The following is a 13,574-nucleotide window of genomic DNA, read 5'->3' on the forward strand; positions in this document are numbered from 1 at the left end:
AATCTCCTTTTTCTGGACTTCCTACTACAAATAAACAATAATGGTACCTACCATGAAAGCATGCTTTCTTTCTGCTATAATATATAATCTTCCCAGCATTATTGTTATTATCCCCATTTCATAGATGAGAAAACAAAGGAAAAGAGAGGTTGAGCAGATTATACAAGGTCTCACAGCTAGGAGGTGCTGGTCAAGTTCCAATCCCAAGCCCCAGAGCCCACGTCCTTAGCTGCTATACTCCCTGCCTGTTGGGTCCCAGCCCCAGAGCCCACCCTGCCCTTTCCCCCAGTACTTTCCAGTGACAATGTTGAGTGTCAACACGTAGGGATTCTGTAACCAGTGGGGGAAAGCTTGGGAATGCTAGGCTGATGGCATTGAAACAAACTGGGCTACTGAGGCCAGAGAGGGGCAGGGCTTATCAGAGGTCTCCAGTAAATTTAGAGTTGGGACTCTTCCCATCCCTCCCCTTCCCTTGGTTTCAGCCACCCTCTTCAGGCCTCCTTTTTTGTCCCTGGGACTGCTGCATTTTTCTTGTGGGTCTCCCTCTTCCTATTCCTGTCCATGTAGTCACCTCTGTAAAGGGCAGCCATGATGACTCTTCTTACAGAGCACACATAGTCACCTTCACACTGCTGAGTGTTTGTTGAATGACTGAGTGAGAAAGTAAGTTTCTGATGCCTAATGTGCGTCAAACACTGCTAAGTACTGGTGATGCAGTATGCATTAGTCAGGAATCTGCCAGTTGCAAGAAAGGAAAAGAGGTTGAGTAGATTATACAAGGCCTCGCAGCCAGGAGGTGCAGATCAGGTTTCAATCCCAAGCACCTGGCTCCAGAGCCCATGTCCTTAGCTGCTACGCTATACTCCCTGCCTGTCGGGTCCCAACTCCAGAGCCCACTCTGCCCTTTCACCTCAATACTCTCCAGTGACAATGTTGAGTGTTGATAGGTAGCTTCCAGAAGTAAATGGAATTTACTGGAGTACGGAGGGTTGCCTTCAGGCGTAGTTGGATTGAGGGCCTTGAGCAATGTCACTGAGAACTGGCCTCACCCTCTTCATCTCTTGGTTCTATCTACTTAGGTGTTGGCCCTCTCTCTTGGTGGCAGCAGTGCTATCACTAAGTGCTACTGCCAGAAGGGCCAGGGTTATGGCCATGGCCTTGGAGTTAGACTCCCTCGATCATTTCAACAATAGTCCCTGGGCTGAGTCTCATTGGCCCAAGTAGGATCACATGTCCATCCCAGCCACTGAGGACACTGGGATGGGTTAAACTAATTGACGGAGGTCTGCGTCACATGCCTCTGCCTGGAGCGGGAGATGGGTCTGTGCCTTGTGAATCACCTGCCTTGAGGATGAGAGAGGGAAGGTTAGTTCCTCAGATGGTAAAGAAGGGTGAACGGAGTCTGGTCAGGCAGATCTCAGATGTCCTCTGCTTCTCCACTCATCAACCAGTGTGGTCCTCACCCCAGAGAGCTGACAGTCTGGTGTGGGCAGGGACGCCAATCGTGAAAGGCATATAATAAACCGATGACAGCTGTGACAAAGGGCCTAATGAGAGCGCCTACTGGGGGGACCTGGGGAAAGTTTCTGAGGCAGGGGAGGGGCTTGAGATATAAGGATTGTTCTAGGTGAGGACCCTAAAGCAGGCCCGCTTAGGTGGGAAGACAAGGAAGGGGAACAGAGCATGAGATGAGGCAGGAGGTGTGTTCAGGACCAGACAGCGCTGGTCTTGAGAAGCTGTGGGAAGGAGTGTGACTTTATCCTGAGCGCAGGGGTTGATGGGTGTGGTAGAAAGCTGACACTGGGCTCAGGGAGGAGAATGGTGAGGAGGAAGCCGGGGTGAGAGGCAAGGAGCAACGTGGAACTATTGTCCTCGGCCAGGGAGATCTGATGTTGGCCTGGAGTAGGGCTGAGGCACCAGGAATTGAGAGAGGTGAGAGATCCACCCGACGTATAGCAGGAGGGGTCTGCAAAATTCCAGATTAATTGCACAGGGAGTGTTTGGGAGAAGAATGGTGCTCAAAAGTCTAGGCCTACCACCTAGGCCTCCCAAAGTGCTGGGAATACAACCTGTGGGTGGATCACCTGAGGTCAGGAGTTTGAGGCCAGCTGGCCAACATGGTGAAACCCTGTCTCTACTACAAATACAAAAAAATTAGCCGGGCATACTGGCAGGCACCTGTAGTCCCAGCTACTCAGGAGGCTGAGGCAAGAGAATTGCTTGAACCCAGGAGGCGGACGTTTTAGTGAGCCGAGATTGTACCATTGCACTCCAGCCTGGGCAACAAGAGTAAAACTCCATCTCAAAAAGAAAAAAAAGTCTAGCTCAGGCAAACAGATGGCACCATTCTCTGAGCTGGGAGCAGTGGAGGAAGAGTGGTTTGGGTGGCAGGATCGAGTCTCACTGTATATATAAGTTCATGATAGGGTCCGAGTTAGTGAGTCCTCATGAAACAAAGCCATTTAAATCAGGGCTCCTTCAGCTACCTGTGGTGAAGGACTCTGAAATTTTGTAGCATTATACTGCATGTGATTTATTATTGCCAGTTTGAGAACACCTGAGCTGGCCTGTGCCCTATTTAAAGACCAGTCCACTGATCTCATGCTTGGATACGGCAATGTCAAGTTGAAGGTCTACAAACACACTCAGTCTTGCTATGTATCTCACTGCAGACTGGTAACAAGCGGTCTGTGAACCCACATGGTGCTGCAGACCACATTTTGAGTGGACCGATCTAGTTCAACCCCAGTGCATTTTAGAGACAGGGAAACTGAGGCTTGGAGGTGGTGGTGGGGATTGGCCTTGCCCCAGGATTCGCAGAAGGCAGCAGCAAACAGCATTTCAGCCTTCCCCCAACTGACCCTTTGTTTTGATGGCTTGGGCTCAAGCAGTGGGTGGACCCAGGGGAGTGTGTGGAGAACTGCTGCCAGCAGCCAAGGTCACAAGTCTGGCCTCCCCGTGGCTGAGTCAGTGGCTCTGTGCTGAACACTTCCCAGGAACACAGGCTTGACAGGACACAGCCTGGCCTTGGAGCTGGTACAAGCACCGTGGGCCGAGGATTGCTCCCAAAAGCCCAAAACCTCCGGCCAGCATGTGGCTGGTTGGACCAAAGCCAAGAAGGGAGATAGTCATGGCTCCCGGCCATCCTGAGCTGCTACAGCTGCCCAAGGTCAGGCCAATACTGCTGAGGTGACTTCAAAGCGTGCCCCAGGACGGAGGCAGAAGCCAGCCAGCGGCAGGCCTCGGGGCCAGCTCTGGAGGGGAACATTTGGTCTCCTAGCTTTTGCTACATGTGTGCTTCTCCTTGCTGGATTGGGAGCCATGGGTTCCATTAGCAGGTTGGGAATTGTTCATGGCTGCCTCAAATTGCTGAGGAAGAGACCAACAGCAAGGGGAGAGACATCTGGGGAATGAGATTGGGGCAGAATATAGAGTTAAGAGCATGGGCCTGGGAGCCATGCTGCCTGCTGGGCTTCCGCTTTATAACCTTTCTATACCTCAGTTTCCTGATCTGTAAGCTGGGCATGATGAGAACAACTTGTTGCTCCACAAGTGGTAGTGATTCTCAGCTGTTAGTACACACCAGGCCCCACCTGTCAACCCCTCAACAGGTATTATCACATTTAACTTGACCATTTACATGAACCCTGTCAAGGTGAATTCTGTCTTTTCACAGATGATTGCAAAACTCCATCATAGCAATACCAATGATGACTCTTATTTATTGAGCACTTACTGTATACCAGGCATTCCACATATACCACATCCTCTAGTCCTTTCAGGGTCCAGTGAGGCCCATTTTACAGATGAGGAAACTAAGACTCAAAGATATTAAAGGGACTTGCCCAGGATAATTCACACTCAGATTTTTCAGAGTCCAAAGACTGTGCTTCTTCTAAATTCCACTGACTGAGCTGATTCCTTTAGTGAGGGGGCCTGGAGGGACGTGAGACTATAGCCGTAGGAGAGAAGAAGTGGGGCTGGGGCCCCTGGACACCCACTTCCCAGTCTCATTTTAGAGATGGAGGACTGAGATCAGGAAGGGGAAGGGACTTACCGTGGGTTCCGCAGGCCACAAACCATAGCTTCCTGTGAACTTGAACCTGGGTTACCTGCTTTGCCTTACCCCACCCCGCTTGTGGCAGGTGACCCAGAACAAGGCCCATGCCACTAGGAAGAGCAAGACCTACACCAAACAAGCAATAGGAGAATGTGTCCTCTGCCTGGGTGCTAGGGTCCTAGAGGCCAAAACATGGCAAGGCAGTCCCTGCCTGCAGCATCAGTGCCTTCATCTGCCATGCTGCCCACCCCCCAGGTTCCATCCCACGGGCAGGCTGCTCCGGCCAACTCTGCATCCTTAGTTCCTAGTACAGGCTCCAGCACAGAGCAGGGATTCAGCGGTTATTGAAAGAACTAATTAATGTTTCTTGGCCCACTCTGCAGTGGGGAGGGCCTTTTTGCTTAGAGTCTGTAGACCCCCAAACCAGGGCTGTCAAACCCAGAGAGTAAAAGGTCAGAACTTTCTAAGTGAGTTAGCAGATTCAAAGCTTGGACTGGGGTAGTCATATACAGACACTTCCACAGAGTGTCAAAGAGCAGCCTGGGGTGTTCACTTTCTTACACAGTGAGTTGGGACAGTGGCATGGCTCTGCAGAAGGTGAAGCCAGTGTATCCCCAGCCCAGTCTCGGGGTGTCTGGGGGTGATGAAAGCTAAGCAGCTACTGGCAGGGGCAAGGGGCTTGTCTTACTCTGAAGTGCTCTGGGATTCCTGGGACCACACCTTTCCTTGGCTACTCTCTTTCTCTCTCTCTTTCTCTTTCTTTCTTTTTGAAATGGAGTCTCACTCTGTCGCCAGGCTGGAGTGCAGTGATGCGATTTCAGCTCACTGCAACCTTCACCTCCCAGGTTCAAGCAATTCTTGTGCCTTAGCCTCCCAAGTAGCTGAGATTACCGGCATGTGTCACCATGTCCAGCTACATTTTTGTATTTTTAGTAAATATGGGGTCTCACTATGTTGGTCAGGCTGTTCCTGCCTCAAGTGATCTGCCTGCTTGCACCTCCCAAAGTGCTGGGATTACAGGCATGAACCAGTGTAATATCTGAGGCCAGGCGTGGTGGCTCACACCTGCAGTCCCGCAGTTTGGGAGGCTGAGACAGATGGATTGCTTAAGGCCAGGAGTTTGAGATTAGCCTGGCCAACATGGCGAAACCCCATCTCTACCAAAAATGCAAAAATCAGCCAGGCATGGTCCCTGTAATCCCAGCTACTCGGGAGGCTGAGGCAAGAGAATTGCTTGAATCCAGGAGGCGGAAGTTGCAGTGAACTCAGATCATGCTATTGAACCCCAGCCTGGGCAACAGAGCAAGACTCTGTCTCAAAACAACAACAACAAAGAAATCATATCTGATAGGGTTATGAGGATTTGATCAATCAATCAGTAGTCAGAAAGTGCTTAGCGCAGTGCTGTCCTGTGTCAAATAAGCGTTTGTGGTATGAAATATGTGGATCAGTGACTGAGGCCCAGGTCCTGAGTGCCCTGGGCCTGTGGGCCACCTAGCTCTTACCACTGTCGAGATTCCAATTTCACCCGTACTGAACAGCACCATCATTAATGTACCTCTAAGAAGCGCTGGGATGTGGTGGAAGGAGCACTGGACTGAGAGTTAGCAATCCCAGCCCTGTCACTCAGTTGCTGTGTTTCCTGGGGAAAGTTACTTTCCTTCTCTGGGCCTCAGTTTCACTGGTCATAAATGGGAAACAACAGTGAAAGATCTCCTTTGTGTTAGATAGCCTGGCTGCCAGTGACTCATCCATCCTGCCCCCCAGCCCTGCTGATTTGTGTCCGGAGCTATGGGAGGCAGAAGGCAGTGGCTGCTCTGGGCTCCTCTTACCATGGAATGCTCTCCTATCCTGGCCTGGCAGGCCCTGGGCCTGGGGCACTGAGCTGCCCTGCCCTCTCCTCACCATGCTATGGTCCAGAGCATTGACGAATGTATTCTTGACTCGTTCTGGACCCGGAGCCCTGGGTTGGCAGAGCTGCTTTGCCCATCACAGCACAGTGTATAATTGTGGAGTTACTGGTCTCACTCCATGGCTAATGTCTGCTTTCCTCACTGGGCTGCTGGCTTTGTGAGTGCAGGGCCCGACCTATCTGTTCTCCACCATACCCCGGGACACAGCACAGAGTCTAGCACGCAGTCTATGCTCTGTAACTGTTGATTGAAAGAAGGTGGCGACTCAGCTGAAGCTCGAGGGCATCTCTGATGTGAAGGAACCCTATATTCAGGCTCTCCACCCTAAGAAATCTCATCCGGGAAACCAGCCAGCCTCATAGGTAATTGGTCAGCTCCACTGGAACTGGCCATCACTTGGGACTCATCTCCTTAGCTTCCCAGGCCCAGGGTGAATCCTGCTTTCCAGGACCCTGCAGCATGACAGCCTTCCAATCTAGAAGGTTCCTGGGCCCTGCAAGGACTGCCTTGGCTCTGCCCCCAGGGACAAGATGAAGCGATGGTTAGAATTTGTAAGTGGCCAACTCAGAGAAGAGCCATTCTGAGTTGACCTGATAAAGAATGTTCTTGTGTAGCGGCGAGCATGTGTATGCGTATGTGTGCGAGAGTCAGGAATAGACAGTCAGAGATAAACAGGGGCAGGGATACAGACAGAAACATCCTGAGACCCTAGGGGATCTCTACCATAGGGAGAGAAAGAGACAGAGAGACCGTGCTTCAGCCTAGGTGGCCAAGGTGGCCAAGGTGGCCAAGGTGGGGTGGGCATGGGAAAATAGAGGCTTCTTCTGTCCATATTTTCTGTGCCATCATCTCAGGATGCCTGCTGCTCTGGTGGGAGCCAGCCATTAGTTAAGCACTCCCAACTTGGACCCCAGGGACAGGCCAGGGTGCATTTGTCGACATCATGACAAGCTGCAGCGCCAGAGAACGCTCTGTGCTGGCATAGCCACGTCTTGCAGTGGTCTGGCTGTGTGGTGAAGAGCGGGCGTGACGAGTCGGAGCAGCTAGTTTTCAATCCTGGCTACACAGCCAACTGGCTGTGTGACTGTGGGCAACTTCCTTTGCCATTCTGTACCTCAGGCTCCTCGTGGGTAACTGGGGTAATCATAGGCCTCACCTTCTCCCAAGTTGCTGGTAAGGATTCAGTGAATTAATGCAGGCAGAACTCTGGGAACTGGGCTTGGCACGAAGTTCATGCTCAAGAAAGAGTAGTCAAGAGCCAGCTCAGAGAATCTTCTATTCATCCCACAGGTGGGCAGGTCAAGGTTATCAGCCCCATTTTACAGATGAAGAAAACAAGGCTCAGAGAGGGGCAGGGACTTGCTCAGTGACACCCAATCAACCAGTGTTGGAGCTGGAACTGGAGCTGAGGACCCTCTCCTTCCAGTCCAGGGCTTGTTCCACTGCCCCTGCAGTTCCTCCTTGGGGACATCTGTCATTCACGGCTGTAACTCTCAGGCTGTCGAAATTGCCCTCTCAGCCTGCTGTCTCAGGGAGAGGAAGCCCCAAGTTCTCTTTACACCTCGGATTCCCCAGAGCTTGGTGCTCAAAGTTCCAGCTGTGTGGGATGGTGCTGCTGGGACGGGGCGGAAACTGCCACTCCCCCACCCTGGGGCGGTCACATTCTGGAAGTCAGCGAGTGCTGTATGCAGGACCCTGGCGGACAATTAGGAGGTTCAGTTGCAGTCTCCCATTGGGACGGGAGCAGCGTGGGGGTGGGAGTGTGACAGGGAAACCTCGGTGATTGGCTTGGTTTTGTAGGGAGCGGCTGCCGGCAGGCCGGCTGGAGGCAGCTTTGCGCTGCCCCAGCCTGGGAGCCCTCAGGATGTGTGTGGGGTGGAGCCTGCTAGGGATCCCAGTGCCACGGGGTGCCGTTGTGAGGGATGGATGCCTCTCTCCCTGGAGCAGCACTTTGGGGCCCACTTGGGCCCTGGGGACCAGCCGCAGGGGACCCACAGCCCACGCGTGTGAGCATGTAACCCGGGAGCCCGCTGGGCCCCTCACGGGGTGGGCAGAAGGAAGGGCTGGCCCAGGACGCTCTTCCTTGAGACATCCCGGACTCCTTCTCAGATGAAAGTGCTTTGGGAAACCACAGAGTTTTCTGTTTAATGGAAGAAAGAAATCCAGCCTCTCTCCGGAGTGGCAGTGGCCGGCTGGACAGGGTGTGTGTTTGGGAAGGGCGCTGGAGGAGGAGGAGGAAGAGGAGGAGGACAAGTAGGAGGAGGAGGAAGAGGAGGAGAGACGGGTGATGCAAGGGTTTTGAAAGCGCTACCTAGATGTGGGAGGTGGAACCTGGTCATTTGGTTCTGCTTTTCCTAGCAGGTATCGCTCCCCTGGGGAACTTGGGTAAGTCCATAAATAGCTCTGCTGACACAAAGGAGCTCTGTCTGGGGAAGGCGGCCGCTTGACACGGCCGCCAGGAGCTGCCACAGCCACGGCCGCCTGCGGGAGGAGCCGGGTGGAGACCCGGGCGGCCGAGCTGGCAGGAGCGGCAGCCAGGAGCCGCCTGGGTCCCTGCCGGAGTGTGCTGGGTAGGTGCCTGGGGACAGCGCTGTGTGTGTGGTGGGGGGGCGGCTCGTGTCCAAGCCACTCTATACCCCTGTTTCTATTGCTTCTTCCCCAGGGCAGCCATTGACAGGCATGTTGCAACCAAACCATTTGTGCTGTGTTCTGAGATAGCTCTGTGTGTGTGTGTGTGTGTGTGTGTGTGTGTGTGTGTGTGTGTCCATTTGTCTGTCTTGGGGGGCTGGGAGCCCTGCAGGGTTGTGGGGCATGCTTCCTCTGTTGGCTGCTCCCCACTTCTAGGCTGGCCAGCCAGCTTTTCTTTCTGGGAGAAACAAGAAATGTTTGGTGGCCGAAAAGTCGGGACACTGCATGGGAGGGGAGCGCTCAGCCAGTAGGGTTGACTATTGTGTCAGGGATGCTGGCTGCACACTAGGCACCAGGGATGGAAGCTCGTGTCTAGTTCCACTGGCGGGGGAAAGAGGTGGTCTCTGGGACTAGTCTCGGGGGGTAGCCTTTAATCCCAGAGACTTGGCCTCTGCTGAAATGTCCACTGGAAGCACAAGCAAGGATGCTCTGCCTCTGAGCTCCAACCCCATGGGAGAGGACCTGCACCTGCTCCCTTGGCTCCAGCTGAGACCCATCAGACAGGGGGTGGTGGCAGAGACAGGCTCACCCCACAGCGCTGGCCACTGTGAGCAGACAGAGACTGATTCTTTTCCCAGCCTGGAGGGTCCACATCTCTGTTCTTGTTCCAAGGTGACCAAGGAAGAACGCTTGAATCCTAGGACCCAGGGCAGGAGGATAAACCCAGACTCAGAAAGGGGAGGAGCCTTGTCCAAGTTTGAGCAGCAGGTCTGTGGCTGAGCAGGGACCAGGATGGAGGACTTCTGCCTCCTAGAACAGCAAGAACATGACATGCGGGAAACCATTTCACTGGCCTGAGCTAAGTATTATAATTCAGCTTCAAATCGCACCCCTGACCTGAGAAGCTTGGCTTGCCAGGCCCCTCGGCGATGCTTGAAAACTTTCCACATCCTGCTGTCCTCCGGCCTTCTGGCTGGGTGGCTATCTGGCTCCCTCTTCCAGTGCCAGAGTGGGTACATCTCCTCGAGGGAAGGAGCTGCAGAGGCTGCCCTCCTGGCGCCTGTGGGATCCCAGCCAGGGCACTGCAGGCAGAGTCAAAGTTTCCACAGGGCCCCTTGAGTCCTCTGCATCCAGCCAAGGGGCACCTCCCCTCTCCCCCAGCTCTAGCACGTGGTATGGTTTAGCCTAGGGCAGGCCCTTCAGGGAGCCGAGTTCCACAACAGGCTCATTGCAAGCCCAGACTGGCATCTGAGAAGCAGGCAGATGGTGAGGATGAGGCAGTTGAGGCAAGTGACCACTCCTCGTGAGACGTCTCCAGGTCTTTGAGCTAGAAACTGTTGATGGCGCTTCTGATTATAAATGTGTGGTATCAATGAAATCATTGCACTTCCAGGCTTCCTTGCCTTTGCACATGCTGTTCCAGCTGACTGGAAAGCCCTCCCCTCCCCTCCTTATCCTTTCCTCTCCATGACAGAGCTAGAGCAAATACTCCAACTGGAATAAGTCTATCCATTGGCGGCACCCATGGATCTTGCTTTGTGTCCTATTTATGTGGAATCTGGGCCTCATTTATCCCTTAGTTGCAAGGTTTTATTTATTTACTTTTTGACGGAGTTTTGCTCTTGTTGCCCAGGCTGGAGTGCAATGGCACGATCTTGGCTCACTGCAACCTCCTGGGTTCAAGCGACTCTCCTGCCTCAGTCTCCCAAGCAGCTGGGATTACAGGCATGTGCCACCAGGCCTAGCTAATTTTGTATTTTTAGTAGAGACAGGGTTTTTCCATGTTGGTAAGGCTGGTCTCGAACTCCTGACCTCAGGTGATCAGCCCACTTTGCCCTCCCAGAGTGCCGGGATTATAGACGTGAGCCACTGTGCCCAGCCGGGCAGGTTTTCTTTGAGGACTAACACTGACATGCAAGGCAGCTGGGACTGCTCATCTCCTAGCTCTGTGCTTGGCATACAGGGCCTGGTAGGGAGCCCCTTTAGGAGAGGCCTAGTCTCTGCATGTCAAAGTTGCGTACATAGGGCCAAGTGTTGGGGGCTGGGCTTGATAGGCGGTGAGACAGGGAGAATTTTGGCTTCATCCTGGCAGGGGTCATAGGGAGAACCCACTCAGGGGTCATGCTGGCCTGGGTGGTATGCACAGCATAGCCTGGACCATGAAGGGTGGCGGGGATAGCCCTGGCTGGTTGAAATGCAATGCTCAGAGTCCTTTGCACAGACTACAGGGGCTTGGAGCACAGCTCCCTGGATGCTCTTGGGATGGTGCCAACCAGAATAGACCTGGGGAGATTGACCCTCAAGCCAGCAGTCTGTATGGCTCCCTCAGAAGAGGCACAGCTGAGGAGAGACTGCCTATCCCCAGCTGCGTCCCTGGGGGCTCCGAGAGCTGCTTCCCATTTGGCCTCTTAAGGCCTGGGTCTCTTTGCCTTCTATTAGGTTGGTGCAAAAGCAACTGCAGTTTTTGGCATTAAGAGTAATGTAAAACCGCAATTACTTTTGCACCAACCTGATTAGATAGACAGACAGACAGACAGAGAACTGAGGCAGGAGAGGAAGGACCTGCCTGAGGTGACATGTGACTCAGAAGGAAAGCAGGGACAAGGACGCAGGCTCCCCAGCCCAGGCCTGTCTGTACTGCACCAACTGAATGTCTCAGAGTATCCAGGTTTCATCTTGAGGTTCTCTGTTTTTCTGGACTCACCAGTGACATGTCCCTTTTGGACCTTCGGACTTACTGACTAGAGCCCTGCTATCCCCTGGGAAAAGCAGCATGTGCAACAGAGAGAGCCCTTGGTCAGCGGGCTGGAGACTGCGGCACTGTCTAGTCCCTGCTTACCGATGATCTCAGTAAATATGCCTTGTTTCCCACCTCAGTTTCCCCTTTGTAGCAACAAGGGACTGGACCTAGTATTGCCAGGTGCCTTCCAAATATCCAGGTCTCTGATTCTCTGCAGGCCGTCTCTTCTTCCTGGGTTCCAAGAGTCAGCAATGGTCAGGGCCAGGGCTTGGTGCAGCAGGGAAGCAGCCTTCAGCCTGTTCCCCAGACACCTCTGGGCAGGCGCCTTCTCATGCAAGCTGCAGCCCAAGCCGAAGCTGCGAGGTTTGCTGTTGTTTGTGGTGCCAAGATGTCATTGCTTAGGGAAAACCATCATTCCTCCCAGGAATAAACAAGGCTGCTTTTGGCTCAGCCCCCTAAGCCCGGAGAAGCTGGAGCCACTCACAGCAGACCAGCCAGTCTCAGCCCCAGGGAGTGCCTCCTGCCCCTGCACAGCCAGCTGTAGCCTGGTTTGGCTTGGGGATGGGGCAGGATGGTGGGAGGTGTGCTGGAACCATAAGCCCCTTGGGAGATCAGAGCTTCCAGGCACAGATGAGAGGGAAGAGGGGTCCCTGGATAGCCTCTTCCTTCTGGCAATGGGCCTAAGTCATCCCTCAAGATGTGTGGATAGCTGCCAGGTATGCCCTGTGCTCCAGATGGCCCAGGGCTTCTCCCCTCTCCCTGCCCTCCATGGGCCAGCCCGCTCTCACCTGGCACCGTGGCTCAGGCTGCTGCCGGAGAACTGTCAGCGGCTCCCAACTTAGAAAGGGGGGTGTGCAGGAAGTTATTTGGAACTGGGCATGCTTTTCACCACATAGCCAGGGCTCTCTGTGATGTCCTCAGTTACCTCTTACTGGGGTTAGCTGTGGGCAAATAGCAGAGCTCATGCACTGGGGGCAGGGAACAGAAGGTAAAGGAACAAGGGGAGAGGCAGAGAAGGGCCTTGGCAGTGCCTCTGGGGACCAAATGGCTGGCAGGAACTTTGACAGCAGGCTGGAGGCAGCCAGGACAAGGACCATGGAATGGGAGTGACATGGCTGTGCCACCCCTCAAGTCAAGGGCTGTAAGCAGTGTCCAGCCAGGACAGGAAACCTTCACTTCTCAGACCTCACTTCCTAGAGCAGCAGTTCTGTACTGTCCTCTCTGCCTCCTTCCCTCTTTCCCTCCTTCCTTCCCTCCTTCCCTCCTTTGTACCCTCCCTCTTTCCCTCCCTCCCTCCCTCCCTCCCTTCCTCCCTTCCTCCCTTCCTTCCTTCCTCCCTTCCTGCCTCCCTTCCTTCCTTCCTTGCTTCCTTCCATGTGTGTTAAGTACCTACTGTGTGCCGTGCACTTTCAAAGTACTGGAGTCATAGATCTAAAAGGCGCCATCTTTAATCTAGTGCCAGGGTGGCCAGGTAATGGACAGTAACAACACAGCTTTAATGGAGAGGCACGGGGGCTGTGGGAACCCCTGGGGAAGCACTCAGTTCAGCCTGGGAGCCTCAGCAAAGCTTTCTACAAGAGGTGAAGCTGAATGTGATCGTACAGATGCTTGCCCACTGAAGAGCGTCTCCATCCCAGTCTATCCACCCCTCTGAGGTGTAGACGTGATTCCTGCCTGGCTGTGGAAATTGCTTTTGTGTGTCCAGCCACGTGCTCCTCCTTATCTAAGGAGGTTGTCTAGAAATATGGGCTCTGGACTTGAGGGAAGACTCTCTCCCACCTTACAGTTGTGTACTCTTGGGCAAGAATGGAGTTTCTCTTGCCTTCATGTCCTCGAGCGGTGGTCCAGCCTCATCGGGTTAAATGAGATAACAGCTGTAAAGCACTTAGACATGTTTCATGTGAATGGACTCTGCATCCTGCTAGCAGTGGGAGTGCCACTATCGCTTTATCTCATGGGGGGCTGTTATTAAATGCAGTGATGTAGGTGAGGTGCTTGGCATGGATGTCACACGGAGGAGGCATTCAGGAGGCAGCATGGCAGCTTTTTGCTAGAGGGAAACAGTTGGAATGTGCAGTCAGAGATGTGTACAAAGCAAGGAGCTCACTGAGGAAAGAACCATGGCCTCAGCCCAGGGAGCCGACGAGGAGACACTGCAATGAGGGGTTTTATTTGTTTTTAAAATAAACTTTCTAAATTGAAGTGCAGCATACTTACAGAAAAATTAGAAGAA

At 53.5% G+C, this 13,574-nt stretch overlaps 1 protein-coding gene across 10 annotated transcripts in view; it reads left to right on the top strand.

Annotated features, from left to right (window-relative positions):
• The window catches only part of RGS3 (regulator of G protein signaling 3), a 131,666-nt gene that overhangs the window by 90,105 nt on the left and 27,987 nt on the right, over nucleotides 1-13,574 (top strand). Inside the window, exon 1 of one of the 10 annotated variants that reach the window (XM_032240439.1) lies at nucleotides 6,786-8,174. The exons of 7 other annotated variants lie outside the window; for them this stretch is intronic. In XM_032240439.1, the coding sequence (XP_032096330.1) occupies nucleotides 8,121-8,174 (54 nt within the window). In that variant the 5' untranslated portion in view covers nucleotides 6,786-8,120. Of the gene's footprint in view, nucleotides 1-6,785; nucleotides 8,544-13,574 lie in introns of those variants that run through there. 2 more of the 10 variants (XM_032240440.1, XM_032240441.1) reach the window with 2 other exon arrangements.

This window comes from Sapajus apella, unplaced genomic scaffold (genome assembly GCF_009761245.1).
Source record: "Sapajus apella isolate SASKATOON/1434 unplaced genomic scaffold, GSC_monkey_1.0 scaffold46, whole genome shotgun sequence".
Taxonomy (NCBI): domain Eukaryota; kingdom Metazoa; phylum Chordata; class Mammalia; order Primates; family Cebidae; genus Sapajus; species Sapajus apella.